The sequence below is a fragment of the Nelumbo lutea genome, chromosome 2 (assembly GCF_056320005.1).
Source record: "Nelumbo lutea isolate HS-2025 chromosome 2, American lotus-T2T, whole genome shotgun sequence".
In the NCBI taxonomy this organism is placed as follows: domain Eukaryota; kingdom Viridiplantae; phylum Streptophyta; class Magnoliopsida; order Proteales; family Nelumbonaceae; genus Nelumbo; species Nelumbo lutea.
The window spans coordinates 112,523,180-112,543,397 of record NC_142685.1 but is presented as its reverse complement, the minus strand read 5'-3'; the positions used below and the strand labels follow the sequence as shown (position 1 = coordinate 112,543,397).

General features: G+C 38.2%; 1 protein-coding gene across 5 annotated transcripts in view; it reads left to right on the top strand.

The window, feature by feature from the left end:
• SDG38 (SET domain protein 38) overlaps window positions 1-20,218 on the top strand; it is a 47,269-nt gene that overhangs the window by 7,644 nt on the left and 19,407 nt on the right. For 2 of the 5 annotated variants that reach the window (XM_088971555.1, XM_088971553.1), the window contains exon 3: window positions 8,046-8,172. The exons of 1 other annotated variant lie outside the window; for it this stretch is intronic. In XM_088971555.1, coding sequence (XP_088827681.1) covers window positions 8,046-8,172 — 127 coding nt within the window. Of the gene's footprint in view, window positions 1-6,897; window positions 7,016-8,045; window positions 8,173-20,218 lie in introns of all 5 variants that reach the window. 2 more of the 5 variants (XM_088971554.1, XM_088971557.1) reach the window with 2 other exon arrangements.

Below are 20,218 nucleotides of genomic sequence, written 5' to 3'. Positions count from 1 at the left end.
ATGTTCTCCCCCTGAAGAGAATTTTTTTGAAAGAAAGGTTGGTCCTCAACAAAGTGTACATCCATACTCTCAAAAAATTTCTTTGTAACTGGATTAAAGCATTTGTACCCTTTTTTATTAGATGCATAACCAAGAAACACACATTTTTCAGCTTTTGGATCCAGTTTTGATCGAAAAACATTTGGTATATACACATAACAGACACAACCAAACACTTTTAAAGGAAGATCCGTAGTTATTCGAGATGTGGGAAAGCAATTTTTTAGATTCTGTAAAGGAGTTTCATATTTTAAAACTCGAGATGGCATTCTATTTATCAGATAACATGCAGTTAGGAGAGCATTTCCCCAGAGATATTTAGGTGCATTCATAGAAAGCATGATGGCTCTAGCTACCTCAAGAAGGTGCCTATCTTTTCTTTCAGCAATTCCATTCTGTTGTGGTGTGTCACGACAAGTTGATTGATGGATAATACCTTTTTCGGTTAGAAATGCTCCTAAGTATTTGTTAAAGTATTCAGTCCCATTATCTGATCTTAGAATACCAATTTTGGTTTGAAATTGATTTTCAATCATTAGGAAAAATTCTTTAAATCTTTGTTTAACCTCTGATTTCCTTTCCAACAAGTAAACCCAACATACCCTTGTATGGTCATCAATAAAAGTCACAAACCATTTTTTTCCAGAAAGTGTGTTAACCTTAGATGGGCCCCAAACATCACTATGTAGCAAATAAAATGGTTTTGAAGTAGAATAAGGTTTTATTGGAAATAAAGCACGATGATCTTTAGCCAAATGACAAGACTCACAATGAAGTTTTGACCAATCAACTCCTTTAAACACTTTAGGAAACAAATGTTTGAGATATGGAAAACTAGGGTGCCTTAATCTTCTATGCCATAATATTACTTGATCACAGACAGGGATTGAACTCGTACTACTTAAACCATGAACTTTTTTATTACCAGTAGAGGTTTCATCAAAGTAGTAGAGTCCATTTATCTCTCTAGCAGTTCCAATCGTCTTCCCCGAGTTCTGGTCCTGAAAAACACAAGTGGAAGGAAGAAAAAGAATGGAGCAGTTAGTATCTTTCGACAATCTGCTGATAGAAAGAAGATTGCAGGCAAGTATTGGAACATGTAAAACAGATTTCAGAGTAATTTTTTTCTGAAATTTTAATGTTTCCTTTGCCTGCAATAGATGAAAGACTACCATCAACTATTCTCACTTTTTCAAAACCAGAACAAGGATAATAGGAACTAAATAGGTTAGAGCAACTTGTCATATGATCGGAGGCCCCTGAATCTATGACCCAAGGGCCGGATTTTCCTAGAATTGAGAATGCCAAAGAATTGCTACCTGTTTGTGCCATAGACCCGACAGGAGTATTAGGTGACGAATAAGATTTTAGAAGTTTAAGTAGATGATCTATTTGCTCTTTGCTGAATGGGGATGATTCAGCCTCGTTTGCTGTAGGTATATTCTGTCCACCAGGTTTGTTCACCCTTCAATTGGGTGGTCTCCCGTGCAGTTTGTAGCAATTCTCTCGGGTATGGCGAGGTTTCCCACAGTAGTCACAGCGTAGGTTATTCTTGTCTCCAACCTGCTGATTTTGGGCTGACTTTCGACTGACTTGGGCCTCGGAAATAATCAGGGCTGACTCTTCCACAGGTCCGGTTGTACCTACAGCCTTCTTTCCAAGCATCACTTGTCTCCGTCTTTCTTCTCTACGTACTTCTGCAAATACTTCACCAATTGGGGGCAGAGGGTTTCTTCCAATAATTCGGCCACGAACCTCATCGAATTCAACGTTTAAACCTGCAAGAAACTTGAAGACTCGGCCAACATTCACCATCTTCTTATGATAATTGCAGTCATCGGGTGACTTCCACTCGTAATCGTTGAACAAGTCCAGGTCCTGCCAAATTCTCTTAAGAGAATTAAAATACTTAGTCACAGAGTTCTCACCTTGGCGAATATCTCCGAGTTGTAGAGATAATTCGTACACTTGGGATTGATTCTCCAAATCAGAGTACATCTGTGAGACATTGTCCTATAATTCCTTGGCTGTAGAATAGCAGAGATAATTTGTACCTATCTCTTCAATCATGGAGTTAACCAACCAAGTCATCACCATGGAATTTTCAGCATCCCAAACAGCATAGGTTGGATCCTTCACATCAGGCTTCTTTGTGTCTCCTGTGATATAGCCAATTTTCCCTCTCCCTTTGAGATACATGCGAACAGATTGTGACCACCGGAGAAAGTTGTCACCATTTAGTCGGATTGTAGTGATCTGAATAGAGTGATTTTCAGGCAGATTCTGGACAATCTGGGGCTCAGGCTGAGAAGGCTGAGAACTGGGCGTGACTTCAGACATTTTTAGGGACAGAAATGCAGAAACAAACCCTAGGTCTTTTCTGCTCTGATACCATAAAGAAGAGACAGAAAGATATGAAGAATGGGATTTCTTATTATGCTTCTGTACATCGAAATTTATAGCTCTCTCTAGGAAACAAACTAGGTAACAAATCTCCCTAATTAAAGGATACAAACTAGGTAACAAATCTCCCTAATCAAAGGATACAAACTAGGTAACAAATCTCCCTAATTAAAGGGAAGATAAAGCTGATTCCTAAAAAATTTGTACAGCTCACAAATCTCTCAACTACTTAAAATAGCACAAAATCAAATATAATACATAATTGCAGAAATCTTCCAACAGATAAGAACTGTGAGATGCTGTGAGTTGTAGAAGTGGTGCAATGTTGTTTCCCTTTGCGGATGGCAATAGGGAGATCAAGGTCATCCACATGAGGGGAAGTGGCAACAGTGGAAGGTGTCTCAATAGGCTTTGGATCTGGAGCCGCAAAAGGAACTGGAGTTGGCCGGGACTGCCGATGACTAGGATCAACTTGCCTGCATCGCCTGTGATAGACTCTCAACTCCTGATCCCTCTGACCACTCTCACCACTACAGCCTTCAACACCCAGTGGAATAGGTAAAGGAACAACCCCACTCCCACTGCGCTCCCCCTGAGGAAAGAAACTCAAAACAGCCCCACTTCCACTCTCACTGCTCTCCCCCTGAGGAAAGAAACTCAAAACAGCCCCACTCTCACTGCTCTCCCCCTGAGGAAAGAAACTCAAAACAGCCCCACTCTCACTACTCTCCCCCTGAGGAGAAACCCTAGGATAATAGGGTGTCTCCTCAAAGAAGGTGACATCCATGGAGACAAACCTTTTCCCTGAAACCGGATCATAGCAGCAATAACCCTTTTGAGTTTGTGCATAACCAAGGAAAATGCATTTGGAGGCCTTAGGTTCAAACTTGGAATGATGAGGCCCGAGAAGCTGAACGAAACAGGTACAACCAAAGGTTTTAAGGGGAACAATGAACAACTCCTCGTCTGGGTATAGAAGGGAAAAAGGGGTTTTCATATCAAGAACCCGGGAAGGAACCCGATTAATGAGATATACTGCCGTGAGGATAGCATCACCCCAGAAGCGAATAAGTACATTGGAGGTGAACATAATGCTTCTAGCCACCTCCAAGATATGCCTATTCTTCCTTTCGGCAACACCGTTCTGTTGTGGTGTATAAGGGCAAGTTCTCTGGTGAATAACTCCATGGCTAAGAAGGTAGGAGGTCAATGGCTTAGCAAAGTATTCCTTTGCATTATCAGATCTAAGGACTTTGGTTTTGGCCCCAAACTGAGTGAAAATCATCTGATGGAAGTTTTTGGTCAGAGCAGGAACCTCATCCCGAGAACGCATAAGATAGACCCAAGAAAAGCGGGTAAGGTCATCAACAAACAGTAGAAAATATTTGTACCCACCCATAGAAGAGATATGATATGCCCCCAAACATCAGTATGCACAATATCAAAAGAGGAATTACTCCTTTTATTACTCAAAGAATAAGAGGTTCTACAATGTTTGGCAAACTCACAATTCTCACACCTCAACTTTGATAACTCAACAGACTCAAATAAAGCAGGAAACAGACTCTTCAAAGACCTAAAAGACAAATGACCTAATCGATTATGCCAAAGCATAACCGGACTCACAGGCTGAGAAACAAAAGACTTCTTATCCACTGACTCCTCCCGATAAGAACTCTCTCCAAGCAGATAGATCCCGTTCATTTCACGGCCAGTCCCAATCACCTTTCTCGTCTCCAAGTCCTGAAAAACACATTGGTCAGGGAAAAAGGTTACTGAACAGTTCATGTGTTTGGTAATACTACTGACTGAAAGCAGGTTAGTATCAAGGTTAGGAACATGCAAGACAGAAGATAAAGAGATAGTATCTGATAGCTTGATGTCACCCTTGCCTGAAATGGGAACAAGAGAGCCATCAGCAATGGATACTCTATCTCGGCCAGAGGACAAGTGATAAGAAGTGAACAATGATGGCAAGCTAGTCATATGGTCAGATGCACCTGAATCTATTACCCAGTAGTGGTTAGTATTACCTGGAGCTGAAGCATGGTAAGCTGAGGTTTGAGTACCTGAATGTGAAAATGCAAATGTGGCAGGAGCTGATGGTGACTGAGATGGCTGAGCTGAACTCCCAACTTCCTTTTCCAACTGTATGAGGGCAGCCCGAACAACGGTTAAAGTCTCTAGGGATGTGCCTGATGAAGATGTTGAATCAGTGTTCACGACCACATGAGCATTACCCTTCTTATTTCTTAGTTTTGCTGGGACCAAGTGAGGATGTAGCTTCCAACAAGTATCTTTTGTGTGCTTGGGTTTCTTGCAATGTTCACATACCGGGTCTCGTTTATCTTCCTTCTTCCGGTCCCTTTCTGGATCACCCCCTGACTTAGGTTTAATAGCTGTCAGGGCTGGGAAAGGGGGCCGAGGCTGCATCATGACTTTCCTCCTAGTCTCTTCACTATGCACCAGGGAGTATGCTTGAGAAAGGGTCACACTATCTCTTGTCAATATTTGTTGTCACACAATGTCATATTCTGAATTCAAACCAGCCAGAAACTCAAATACCCTATTTGTCTCAACTTGCTTTCTGTGAGTCTGTGCATCTTTGGGACTCTCCCACTCAAGGGTCTCTAGATGATTAATCTCATGCCACAAGGATTTCAAGGTAGAGAAGTAGATAGAAACTGGCTTCTCTCCTTGTTTAAGGCTGTTCACTTCACACTTCAGTTCATAGGCTCTGGCAACATTAAGGGGTTGGGAATATGTTTCTTTCACAACATTCCATATCTCTTTGGCTGTTTTTGCCCACAAGTAATTTCGGCTGATATGTGGCTGCATAGAATTACACAGCCATGCCATAACCAAATAGTTCTCTTGAACCCACTTGGTGTATGTTGAGTCCTCCTTGGAAGGTTCTTTCACATCTCCCAAGAGGTAACCCAGCTTTCCCCTTCCTCCAATAGCCATCATGGCTGATTGAGCCCACTCCAAGTAATTTGACCCATCAAATCTCATTGCTGTAATCTGAAACCCGGTTTCAGATACACTACCATAATTGTTGTTCCCAAAACTACCTTCTCCCTGACCTTTAAACTCCATCTTTGGCCAAGAATCAGTGGCTACAAACTGTTAGAGCCACTGCACTAGAAAACAGAGTGAAATCAATGCAGGTCTGAAATCTGATCTGATCTGAAACCTGATCTGATCTGAAATCTGATCTGAAACCAACACAAATCTGATCTGAAATCAATCGGCTATCACAGTATCAGGCAGTCTGTCAAGTTTTTATTTTCTAGAAGAGCAATCTGAGATGCTATTTTCTGAAACCACTGCTGTGGGGCCCATTGCTGCGAGAGCAGAAGTAGGGTTTCAACTGTAGCTCTGAAATAAGTGCCCAGCTGCACTCTCCAAGCAGTCCGTACAAGTGGGACCTATCGTAGGGTCAATCTGAAACCCTAAAACTGATCACCTCTGAGAGAAGGGGGTTCAGCCCAACAGTCAAACCCTAGAAACAAACTTAAAACAGTTCGGCCTCTCCTTCTAGATAGGTCCAACCTATCACAACTGATTGCAGTCTCTAAAACTAAATAAAAAAACTTACTTATGGATTATGGTTTACTGCGTTCCAGGGTTACCTGAACCCTAACCTTCGCTGCTTCTTCCTGATTACCAACTCTCTGCAAGCCGCGGCAAGTCCTCAACTACTGCGAATCTCTTCTGGTAATCTCCAAGAATCAGCCGCCAAATACTTCTTCATAAGCTACCAGCCCTAGCTAGTCCTCATGTGGTCGGCTGGACTAGACACACATGAGAAGCCCTAGATAGGCTCTGATACCAAGTAGAAGATCAAGACTGTAATCAGTCTTGAATCCTATTAGATTTTAGGTTTACAAAAGCAGAAGAAAATTGAGAGAAAGGAGAAGGAAGAAGAGAAACAGGAGAACACAAGGGGTTGAAAGGAGGGACAGATTCTAACACATCTGCCGCCGCCACTTTCTTAGTATTTATAGGTTATGTTCAGTACATAAAGGAAAGGACAGATCTGCCCTTAGTACTTACATGATAAATAAAGTAAATAAAAAACTGAAATAAATAACAACTGAATTAACAAACTGACACTACTATAACTGAAACAAATAACTACACATGCTGTCCTACGAACACAGTGGGGACCACTGCTGTGGGGCCCACATCAGTGTTCTCTACATATTCAATCTAAAAGATCTGTTATGATATAAAATTTTTATGTTGTTTAATATGGTATTATGTTTCTCTATTGTTTAGGATGTTCTTGATTGCAGAGTTGGGAAAGAAATTGGAATGTTAGGTATTACTTGTTTACATTTGTTAGATAGAAATCCTCTAATAGAATAAGATTCTAAGAGGGTTCTTAGTTACATAAGTGGGCTGCCTATGCCAAAGAACCTCTACTACATCTCATTCTTTGTTTTGCAGGAGCCGTAAGTCCTTTAAGTGTGTGGGATATCCACTACACATGACAGTATTACTTGTATTAAAGATGCAAAAACCCATGTACCAAGTAACTTCTATTGTAGCAACAACTGCATTTTTTGTAAGTACTTTTACTTTAGGGCTCCATTTGTTTCAACATAAAATGGATAGAAACATTTTCACCCCAAAATATTTCATATATATTTTTGTGCCTCTTCACATCCAAAAAGATATAGCAGAAAGTGGGAATTTCAAAATGATGGTCGATCTTCTGGTTTCAGGTTTAAGCTTGGTTTTTATGTTCAACTTGACCAACACCAAACTCAACATGACCAGGTGCTTGGTCAAGTTTCTGTTAGCATGGTTTGCACATAATTGTACAACAGTGCAAGGACTCACTTAAGAACAAACAATTTAAATCAATTAGGTTACACTTGTCCAAGCCAAAATTTTGAGTTCTCTGGTCTAGCAAAACAAATTTTGGATGCCAGCTGTTTTCTTTTCTTATTCTTTTTATTTTTTTATCAGCGACAAAGAAAGGAATTCATTCATTAAAGATTAAAACAATTACAACAAGAGGTTGTGAATACAAAGGTAAAAGAATGGTTACCACTATTTGACCCCACCACATCCTTTTCACATTTGAGCCCCAAAAAATTGCTGTCTATTGACCCCTTGTTTGGCTAGACCATCGGCCAAACAGTTGGCTGACCTCTGTATCCATTTAACTTGTACCTGCATGTCTTTTGAAAGCCACTTGAACTGTCTAAATTCATTTCCAAAATTCCACACCACATTCTTTTCCTTCATTAACCAGCTACTACCACCTGCGAGTCATCTTCTATCATCATTTTGGGTGCCATCTGTTAGAGGACAGGTTGAGTGCTACATAGACTTTTGAATTCTTCCATCATGGATGTATTGTGCACTTATACAGTGATAATTGATAAACTAAAATTGAAAAGAAATTGCTAATATTTATTTATTTTATGAATGAAAATGCAAATATTTATACTAGTATCAAAAGTATTTTGTTCATATATGTTGCTTACTTCCTTGAGCTCTAGCATAGATTTTGTACCAGAAAGACTAATATTCCAGTGAAAGAAATAAAACTTTATTTATCTTATTTTGTATGTCTTTTTCTGAAGAACCCGAGGGTTGAAATATCCACTTCTTGTCAAGCGCTTGACTTGTATGATTATATCAGGATCAGCATCTGCAGACAGTCTTGACATACTTCAACCTGCCAATCTATCCCCTGAGATGGTTTTAGAGGTAAGCAGCTTACATTATTTTTGCAACTAGAAGCCTTAAACACTGGTAATAAGAAGGCTGAAATAGAAAGATCTGTTGCAGATAAATAGGGGTGGCAATTTCATGCCCATCCTGCTGAAACCGCCCAACCCACCCATTTATGATCCACCCAAACCTGCCCATTTACCTAGTGCATTGAAAACGGGTTGAATCACAACCACCTATTGGGCCAACTTAAATGTGTTGGGTCAGGTCGGTCATGGGTACCCATCAGGTTATCTGCTAAATACAAGTATAAGTTGCCTAACCGTTTTCTCATTAATTCCTGTTAAATAACTCGTTAGCTCATAATTATAGTAATTAATTCTCATTCATAATTAATGCATTCATTTTTTTGTTAATTACTGGAAATAATTATTAACTGAAACTATTAATACGTAGCATTAAATCAACCTGTAATCAATTGCCATAATAAATTCCAAGTGGAGTTTGGCAAAAATATGGTTCAATTCATACCCCATCAAAATTAGCCCAAACTTGAACTCAATCGAATGGTTTAGCGGTCTGATCCAGTTCGAACAGTTCAAACAACCAATTTGTATGGTCCAAATTTAATTAGCCAGTTCAACTGTGGTCTAGTCCTGTCAATCTTTAGACCACTAACAGGTCCAATTAACCAGTTTAACCATGGGTTGAACTCCCATTGTCCTTCCATTTAAATTCAAATGCATTAACTATAACCATTAACGTTCATTAATTACTAATCCAACTTTAATTCCACTTAAGTTCTCCACTGTAAAAACTATGTGCATGTGGAGTGATTTGAACCTAGAACACTTGTGTGAAAGACAAACATTCTTACCATTAAGTCATGTCTTACCATGTTGATAAAAGTGATTTGGTTTTAGCTTTTAAGCCATTTTCATAAAACTGAAGTTGTTACAAGGTCAATGGGTTGGGTCAAGGTGGGTTTGAGTTGAACCCAACCCATTTAATTTTATTTAAATGGGTGGCAGGTCAGATGGGGTGGGTTGAAGATCAATCCAAACCCAACCTGCCCAATTGCCACCCCTAGAGATAACATACATATTGAAAAGTGATACTTAGCTTTGTAGGATGAAGGAGGACAATTTGGGTGATTTATGATAAACAATGGAGATGCCGATGATCTAGTAGTCAAGATGGACACTTGGCACCTCCACCAATTTGGAGGCATGGGATCAAACCTGCAACATTGTAGGCTCTCTGTGGTATGCCCAATGGACCTCAAATGGTATCAGTACGTGGTAAAAACTGCCTAGTGGACCTCCATCAATTTGGAGGCTTGGACAAACCACCATGTCCGCACGTGGCTAATCTGCTTGGACAAACCACCAATGGTATCAGTACGTGGTAAAAACTGCTAAAATGCCCCACTAATCACTCTCATGTGGTTAAGCTATTGGAGCGGCATGCGAATTATGTTGGCTTGATCCCAAATGGGTACGTAGACAGCCTAACATTTAGGTCCAACCACATCCTCATTAAACATATATTTTTTTTCCCTTTAATTCTTTGTAGGTTCTATATGATGATCTGCACTTAGAGATCATCAGAACCTGAATTTCAATTAATCTTTGAGAATCATTCATCTTGATTTTTTCTATTAATCTTTGATGCTAATCGTTGCTGGTTCTATATGATGTTCTACACCTGGAGACCATCAGAACCACTAATCCCTAATCATCTATACCTTGATTATTATGTGGGTTCTTAACTCTCAATGAGATCATCAAAACCATTAAAATCTTTTTGATCTTAAAGAATTTCTAATCTGGTTTTCATTTTTTTTTTTAATGTGATCTACACCTGGAGATCACTAAATGTCTTCAACTAAAATAGTTTTACCCTAATATTTTAGGGCAACCCTGAACATTCTCACGGAGAATGGGAATGTTTGTAAAACAACTCCAAAGCATAATGTCAAAGATCAAATTCTCTTTCATCAATGATAAAAAAAAAAATCACAATTCTAAACATTAGATAAATAAATAAAATTCCAGGAATAGGGGAATATCAAAACTGAATCCTTTTAAATAGAATCATACTAAATGATTTAAAGGGTCACCCTTTTCGTGACAATAGTAAAAAAAGGGATAGAATCATATTCAGCCTCTTGTTGTTGATAGCAGAAAAAAACGGGAGGGAAAAATCATATTCAGCCTTTTTCCTATTAACAGTAGTTAAAGAAAATAACAATCATATTTGGCCCCTTTTGCTCTCTCTCTCTCTCTCTCTCTCTCTCTCTCTCTCTCTCTCTCTCTTTGTTGTTGACAACAGTAAAAAAAGAAAAGAAAAGAGGCAGAATCATATTCAACCTTTTTTCTATTAACAGTAGTAAAAAAAAGGGGTGAAATCATGTTTAGCCTTTTTTTTGTTAAAAAAGATCAAATCCTATTTAATAGCTTTAGGATTCAGTCTTTTTTTTTTGTTGACAGAAATCAAAGAAAAAGATAAAATCATATCTAATTATTTCAGGATTCAGTCTTTTTCTAGTGACCATAGTCCAAAAAAAAAGGTTGAAATAAAAAAAAAAAAATCCTATATAATGATTTAAGGATTCAGCTTAAATATTTGTGGATTTAGCAATAGTAAAAATAATAATAATAATAATAAAAGAGAGATTATCTAAGCATTTAATAGCATACCTAATATAAAACATGGGACCACACTTTATGTATGGGCCCACATTCATAATTTTCTTAAGCCCATTTAATTATACTCTTTAAGCCTTATATAAAAGCTTCTTGGGCCCATTACATAATGGGCCACACTTAAGTCATATGGGTCAATAATAATAATAATAATAATAATAATAATAATAATAATAATAATAATCATAAAAGAGAGCCTAACAATATATGTGTAGGCCTTATCTTTTACAATTTCCAACCCATTGGAGGGGCATTTGTTTTCAACTTCAAGTCTTAATAAAGTCTGATTCACAAAAATCTGGCCCAATCAATTAAAAATTATTAAGATACTCCCAAACACTGCTTAAAAAAATAATAATAAAGAAGAAAAAGGGCTTTCTTATAAGCCTAGTTAGTCCTTTTGGTGGGCTGAAATATTTTAATAAAAAAAGGGGCCTGTAGTCTAGTTTAGTGAACAACAGGCCCCAAATTAATTGGGCTTATTTGTAATGCAATAAGCATTTAATGGGCCTATAGTAGAGCCCATTTAATGGAACAACAGGCCCTAAAAGAATAAACCCATTTGATTAATTTTTTATGTAGTGTCCCACTTATTTATGAGGGGATGCCACTTGTCCTATTCTAACATGAAGACTATTTTCCCTCCATTAACCACTTGAAGTGGGGGGACACATGTCACCCTAGGGGAGAGAGTTATTTTCCCTCCTCTAACCACTTTAAGTGGGGGGACACATGTCACCCTAGGAAGAAGGATTTATTTTCCCTCCTTTAACTATTTGAAGTGGGGGGACACATGTTACCCTAGGGGAGAGATATTTTTCCTCCTCTAACCATTTTAAGTGGGGGGACACCTTGTCACCTTAGGAAGGAAGAGTTTTCTTTTCCCTCCGTAACCCATTTTAAGTCGGGTGACAATTGGCACTCTAAGAAGAGAGGAGTGGGGAGTTACTTAACCCCCTCCCCCCTCTATATAAATTCCTCTCCTACAAGGAGAAGGGGCTAATGCCTTTTTGTTGGCTATTACTAATTTATTTGTAGGATTTCTAGCACTAAGAAACAAGTGGGTAAAGAAAAGAGAAGAAGATTGGTGTGGAGAGCATAAAAGAAAAAGGAAGAAGAAGGTAGGGAATCTTGTTTTCTTCCTACACCTCTTCAATATGATACTCCTTGTGCTTCCCACATGAGATGGAAGACTGTATTCTATCAATTCCTCTCACTCTTTTATTTCTTCCTTTTATTTTTCTTTTCTTCCTTGTTTCATACTGAAAGATATGTAAGGAGATAACCATCTATAGCCTTGTCTATGAAAACTTGGCTAATTATGGTTCCTTATTTCATTTTGACCCTAAAAATCATTACTTGTGTGAGGGGAAAAAACCATCTACAACCTTGTTCATGAAACTTGGTTAATTATGGTTCCTCACACCATGATAAAGGCACATAATCACAATTTAAAGGTCATCTAAAGCCTTATTGATGAAATGTGACTATTTAAGATACCTATTTACTTGTTATGTATAAAAAGTTTATTTATTTGCTGGTTTTCTCTCAAATAAAGAGGGAATATATGCTAGAATTTTCAAAGGAAAACTCTGTAGAAAAATGATACTTAGTTTAGTCTCTATTCATTGTACTTCTGAATTAGAATCAAAAGGTTTTCTCTGCCCCTAGTAGAGATGTAATTAAGGGAATATCTACGTGATTTCCAGAATGGGGCTTATCCAAATAACAAAAAAAAAACCCAGTTATTAGTCTAATTGGGTGAATTATGTTATGTGAGAAATTATACTAAAATAAAATTTCCACTAAGACCTCTTCTGCAAGAAATAGCCTACGTGTACAGGTTATGCTCAACTCTGCCAAAAGGGTAGGTTTTAAGCCTCCAAAGGCAAAGGTAACCAAGAAGGTTGCCTCATCAACATTGAAGATCACAAAATCAAAGGTGGTCTCTCCAGTAAAGGCTACCAAACTAAGGGCTAGAGTGATCGCCCAACTCAAATCATGATAGGAATCATTCCTGTGAATTTGCCAACTCCTCCAGAAGCACCAGTCATGATGGTGACCATCTCTGAAGCAAACTCTATTTCCAAAACCTCTACCAAGGTTTCAAAGGAAAAGAATGAAAACGCTTCTACTTCATTGCAGCTGAAACCTCGAGTTATTGAACTTAGGTCATCAAGTGGAAATGACTCTATCCTTCGTAGAAATAAAGTTGTTTTCAATCAAATTTCTGCCCTTACAAAAGAGGAATCAAGAGAATCTTCTAATATCATTCGTAGGTCTAAAAGATCTTCGAAGACTAAGAAATCTCAAGCTGAATTCTCTATGTCACTTGTTGGTTTTGCAGCAAAACAACCACAAAAATCAAAATCAGATATGGAAGCAAAGGAATGGGCATTCATATCAAGATATACGTATGCAAAGCAAGTGGAGATCTTTTTCAAGCCAGGGGCATACACCATTCCCACCAAAGACCTTAGACACTATAGAGGACCCATCACAAGAGCAAAGGCTCGATCATTACAAAGTTGGGAGGATACCTCAAGTGTAAGTTCAAGCAGTCAGTTAGAATCAGCTGATGAGATGTCCATAGTTCAAAAAATCAACTCGATGTATGAAGATCCCGAATAATTAATTCAAGAGATAGTCTATGGAAAAAGTATCTTTTCAGTTTCATAAAAGTGTAATCATTGTAGATGACTAGGAACCAATTTCTATGCCAGTACTTTTAAGTCACTTCGAGCCTAGAAGAACAAGTCCAAGATATGCAACGAAGACTGTTTGAAAAGGATGTCGAAATTGCTGCACAATTGGCACCTCAAGCAAGCAGTTCCACTAGGGAAACTTCACAACAGTCTACTCCGGTTCCTACCCATACTTCTCAATTGGATTTAAAGGCATTTATTGCAAAAGGAATTAAGGAGTTTCAATCATTGACTCCACCAGTCCTCGGATACAGGAAGCCGTATCCTGTCCACTATGATACACTCCCATTTCCTTTAGGATATCAAAAAGCCCAACTTTGAGAAATTTGATGGAATAAATGGGTCTCCCCATGAACATTTGGCCCATTTATATTCTGCATGTGGTGAATCAGCAATGTTCGATGCCTTATTAATAAAGCAATTTGTGTAGTCTTTGAAAGGAGCAGCTTTTACCTGGTACACACAATTAGCACCAGGATTAATTATCACATGGGATGATATGCGACGTGCTTTCTTAGCACAGTTTGTGAGCTTCAAGAGGAAATTATCAATTACAGACTTGGCTGAAACGAAACAAAGGTTAAATGAGAGTGTAAATGAATTCATTAAACGCTGGAGAAACATGAATCTTCAGCGTGTTGAGCAATTAAAGGAAACTTCAGCAGTACAAATGTGTGTTAACAATCTCTTGCCAGAGATTGTCACCTTTGTAGACACGATAGAATCACAATCATTTGACGCATTGGTTTCTAAAGCCAACAATGTGGAAAGACAAATTGCTAGGCAAAAGATTGTGGCATGCAAGCCCAATCCTCCTTCAGAAATGAAAAATGATGGCAAAAAGCCTATAGGCAAAGGAGAGGCCATGGCCACCTTTGTTAATGTTAAAAGGAAGGATAAGGCTAAAGGAAATGATGTTCCTAAACTCATGACTCTGCAAGAAAGAAGGGAAAAGAAGTATTCCTTTGAAAATAAAGATGTACAAGGGATTTTTGACAACCTTATGGCGGCAAATGCTATTAAATTGCCAGATCCAAAGCGACCAATTGATGTCAACAAGACAAAGGACCCAAAGTATTGTCCTTATCATAGGATGGTCAGTATTGTCCTTATCATAGAATGGTCAATCATCCCATAAAAGATTGTTTTGTCCTCAAGGACATTATCCAATCGATGATAGACAAGGGGAAATTGAATTAGTTGAACCTCCTACAAAAGAGACTATTACAACTATTAACAGTAGATCTCTTGTAGAAGAAAAGGCTCTAACTATCCCTTCTTTATATGAATTAATGGTGCAACCAAGCATATTATGTTTTGATGACTTCTCTGCTTCAGAGAATGAAGAAAGTTGGCAAACAATTGTTAACAAAAAGCCAAAAGGGGTAGTTAAACCCTTAAGAATAGAAAAGTCTGCCTCTCCAGGTATCACTTTCAGGGGATGTAAGGTCCCTAGGAAGAATAAGAAAAGAAGGTCCAAAAAGAAGCCTCAGATAATTTTTGAGGATGAATACGAACAACCCCCAAGGTTCCCTGTTACTCTAAAGGAATATATTTCAAAAGAAATACTTGATGAAGGCCTTGATGAAGCGAAGATGGTCTCAACAATGCCATGTCATACGACATCTTGTCAAGAAGCGATGTGCCTACAACGCAAAATGAGGTGGACCGAATCACATTACAATATAGCCGACGCCGTCTTCTTTCTACACAAGAACCTTCTTCAAGTAAGAAAGCAATTAAAAAGGCTGATAACTCTACTATGCAAATAGAGATTGAAGAAAAACCAATTCGAGTCTGTCCTATATGAGAAGCTAGATTGCATGTCAAGTATGATGTTTTTGCTCACTTGAAGCAAATTCCGACACAGTTAAATGTTTATGATGCATTGCTACTTTCTCCAGATTTAAGAAGGGCCTTAGTTCAAGCATTATTAGATCCTAAACAGTTTAAAGATGAAGTGAATCAGGTGGAAGCACAACCAAGTTTCCCTAAAATGTGTGCCTCATGTATGGCATGCATTTCCTTTGATGATGAAGATTTACAGCTTGGAACAGAGTATTATAACCGTCCCTTATATGTGTCAGGCGATTGTGGGTTCGAGTCCCATCGGGTGTGCCAAAATCAAGGTTTAAAATGTCGATGTCGATGGAAATGTCGCTTACCAAAATATAAGACATATGTCGAAAATGTGGAAATGTCGAGGGGAAATATTGTAAAAATTAGAGACATTGTAGAAATATTATGAAATATGTGGAAATATGAAATGATATTTTGCAAAATGATAAAAGAAGCATTAATACATATTTCTAGACTATTATCTTATTCCCAACCATTATATAAAGCTAAGAAACTAAGACCAATAACAAATTAGTAAATGACGATTTATTGATTTATTATGCATTTTGATGTTTTTACAAGGTCATCTGATATTTTCTTTTCTTATTTTTAATTCTGATTTATTATAAATTCTAATATAATTTTCACACTAGTAAATAGAGATACATTTATTCTGATTTTTTAAATATTAAAGTTATAATACATTATGTTTTATTATAAATTTAATATACTAATTCTCCTTTTTGTAGTATTAAGATTATGATAAATTCTGATTTCTTATAAAACTTAATGAATTTATTATGATTTTTAATTCTAAACATAATAAATTATGATTTAGTATAAAATTTAATAAATTTATTCTGATTTTTTATATTAAATGTAGAATATGATTTATTATAAAATTTAATAAACATTTTCTGATTTTAATAAATATTTAAAAAAATACTAACTAGTTAATATTTTATTACTTGAAAAATATTTTATGTTTTATACTATAAAGTAATTAATTTATTCTTTTGTTTTTATATTTTGTTAATTCTTTTTTATAAATATTTTATTTGAAATATTAAATATAAATTATTAATGGAATAATTTATATTAATATACTGTCTTATAATAATATAATATTACTAATATATTATATTATTAATGTACATTAGTCGACGTAATAGGAAAATTTGTCTTTTTTTTGGTTATTTGGACCGATTTGGTCGACATTTCCAAAATATAGGAAATGCCAACTGAAATAATGTAATTTTTATATTACCATCCATTTTCATGTCGGTGAGCCTCGACATTGACATATGTCAGGCGACATTTCGCGACATTTGAAACCATGGCCAAAATTATGTTAGTGGAAACTTTTTTAGTATAATTTCTCACATAACATAATTCACCCAATTAAACTAATAGCTTGTTTTTTTTGTTATTTGGGTAAGCCTCATTTGGGAAATCACGTAGATATTCCCTTAATTACATCTCTACTAGGGGTAGAGAAAACCTTTTGATTCTGATTCAGAAGTACCAATGAATAGAGACTAAACTATGTATCATTTTTGTTGATAATCAAGACTGCTATTCAGTCTTGATCACTAAGAGATTTCAGGTTCGATGAGAAGAGAATATGAAGATGTAAAGGGAAGAGTGGGAGAAGAGCAATAGAACATAGAATTTTAGGAGAAGAACAGAATCTCAATCATTCTGTTGCCGCCACTTTAAGATAGTATATATAGGTTATCTCGAGTTACATGAAAGGACATATCTGCCCTTGGTGTTTACATCATAACTACTAACAAATAACAAACAATATAAAACTGAAACTGAAACTAGAAATAACAGAACTGAAAAAAAAAACAACCACAGCTGTGACTACCCTACGGACAGAGTGGAACCACAGCTGTGGGGCCCACATCACTGTTCTCTACACTCCCCCTCAAGTTGGGAGTATATGTTCATCATTCCCAACTTGGATAGATCCGCCTCTAGCTTCTTTCTTGATACGGCTTTAGTAAGAATGTCTGCTAGTTGCATACTGGATGTGATGTAAGGGAGGCATACTTCTTGAGATGAGACCCTCTCTCGCACAAAATGACGGTCAACTTCAATGTGTTTGGTTCTGTCATGCTGTACTGGATTATGTGCTATATTAATGGCGGCTTGATTATCACAGTACAACATCAAAGGCTTCTCATACTCAATACCCAACTCCTCAAGTAGAGATCTTAGCCATAGAATTTCAGCCATTCCATTGGCCATGGACCTGTATTCTGCTTCAGCACTTGACCGGGAGACAACACTTTATTTCTTAATTCTCCAGGAGACAAGGTTTCCTCCCACAAGGGCACAATATCCCGAGGTAGACCTTCTATCATCAACACTCCCAGCCTAATCTGCATCAGTATAAACCTCCAACTTCATGTGATTGTTGTTCTTGAAAAGTATGCCCCTACTTGTGCATCTCTTCAAGTAAGCTAAGATTCTTTCTACCGCAAGAAGATGTGTGGTTCTAGGAGAATGCATGTATTGGCTAACAACACTAACAACATAGGTAATATCTGGCCGAGTGAGGCAGAGATATAGGAGCTTTCCCACCAGTTGCTGGAACATAACTTTGTCTTCCAGAGGCTCCCCACTCTCGGCACTAATCCTGTGATTTTGTTCAATTGGTGTATCTGCAGGATTGACACCTAACTTTCCAGTTTCTGCCAACAGGTCTACATCATAGAATTCAGGAGGCAAACACATGTAAACTCTTCCTGCAGATCTCCATTCAGAAAGGCATTTTTCACGTCCATTTGGTATAAAGGCCAGGTGTGACTTGCTGCAAGAGACAAGAGAACTCGAATAGTAGTCATCTTGGCTATTGGTGCAAATGTCTCCAAGTAATCTATGCCATAAGTCTGTGTAAACCCTCTTGCAACTAACCGAGCTTTGTAGCTCTCAATAGATCCATCTGCATTATGCTTCATCGTAAATACCCATCTGCATCCGACTGGTTTCTTTCCTTTTGGCAAATCAACTACCTCCCAGGTGTTGTTCTTCAACAGAGCATCCATCTCAACTTGCATTGCATCTTTCCATTTAGGGACGGATAGGGCTTCTTGCACTGTTCTTGGAATAGAGACATTGGAAATGGAGCTAAGGTAGGACCTGTAGGTAGGAGATAGACGATCATAGGATAACAAATGGGAAATACAATGAGTTGTGGATGTGGTACAATGTCGTTTCCCTTTACGGACTGCAATTGGAAAGTCAAGATCATCTGTAGGGGAAGTCTCTGTGGGCTCTGTGACTGAAGTATCTGGACCTGGAGCTGCAGATAAGATTGGAGCTGGTCTGGACTGCTGATGATCGGGATCAACCTGCCTGCACCGCCTGTGATAAACCCTCAACTCCTGATCCCGCTGACCACCCTCACCATTGCATCTTTCCCTCAACTCCTAATCCCTCTAACCACCCTCACCATTGCAGTTCTCATCACCCAATGGAATAGGTAAAGGAACTGCCCCACTCTCACTGCTCTCCCCCTGAAGGCAAGAACTCAAACCCCCACTCTCATTACTCTCCCCCTGAGGGGCAACCCGAGGATAATAGGGTGTCCCCTCAAAGAAAGTGACATCCATGGAGACAAACTTCCTCCCGGAGACAGGATCATAACAGCAATAACCCTTTTGAGTTTGTGCATAACCAAGGAAGATGCATTTGGAGGCTTTGGGTTCGAACTTGGAGGGATGGGGTTCGAGAAGCTGAACAAAACAAGTGCAACCGAATGTCTTAAGGGGAATAGAAAACAAGTCCTCACGTGGGTGTAGAAGCGAAAAAGGAGACCGCATATCAAGGACCCTGGAAGGGACTCGATTAATAAGGTATACCGCCGTGAGGATAGCATCCCCCCCAGAAGCGAATAGGGACATTGGAAGTAAAAATGAGGCTTCGAGCCACTTCCAAAATGTGCCTATTCTTCCTCTCGGCAACTCCATTTTGTTGAGGTGTATGAGGGCAAGAGCTCTGGTGGAGAACCCCGTGATGATGAAGATAAGATGTCAATGATTTGGCAAGGTATTCCTTTGCGTTATCAGATAGAAGAACTTTGATCTTGGCATCAAATTGGGTTAGAATCATTTGGTGAAAATTTTGGGTTAGGGAAGGTACCTCATCTCGTGAACGCATGAGATAAACCCAAGAGAACCGGGTATGGTCATCAACAAATAACAAAAAATATCTGTACCCACCCATGGAAGGGATATGATAAGGCCCCCAAACATCAGTATGCACAATATCAAAAGAATTATCACTCTTTTTATTACTCAATAAATAAGGCTTTCTACAATGCTTAGCAAACTCACAACTTTCACACTGTAATTGAGGCAACTCAATAGACTCAAATAAAGTAGGAAACTGACTCTGTAAAGATCGAAAAGACAAATGACCTAATCGGTTATGCCAAAGCATAACCGGACTCACACTCTGAGAAACAAAAGATAACTTCTCTACTGACTCTCCCTGACGGAACCGCTCCCCGAGCAGATAGATCCCATTCGTCTCACGGCCAGTCTCAATCACCTTCTGCGTCTCCAAGTCCTGAAAAACACATCGGTCAGGGAAGAAGGTTACTGAGCAGTTCATATGCTTGGTAATACTACTGACTGAAAGAAGGTTAGTATCAAGTTTAGGCACATGCAAAACAGATGATAGGGACATAGTATCTGAAAGCTTGATGTCACCCTTCCCAGAAATCGGAACCAGGGAGCCATCAGCAATAGATACCTTATCTCTACCAGAAGACAAATGGTAAGTAGTAAACAGTGAAGGCAAGCTAGTCATGTGATC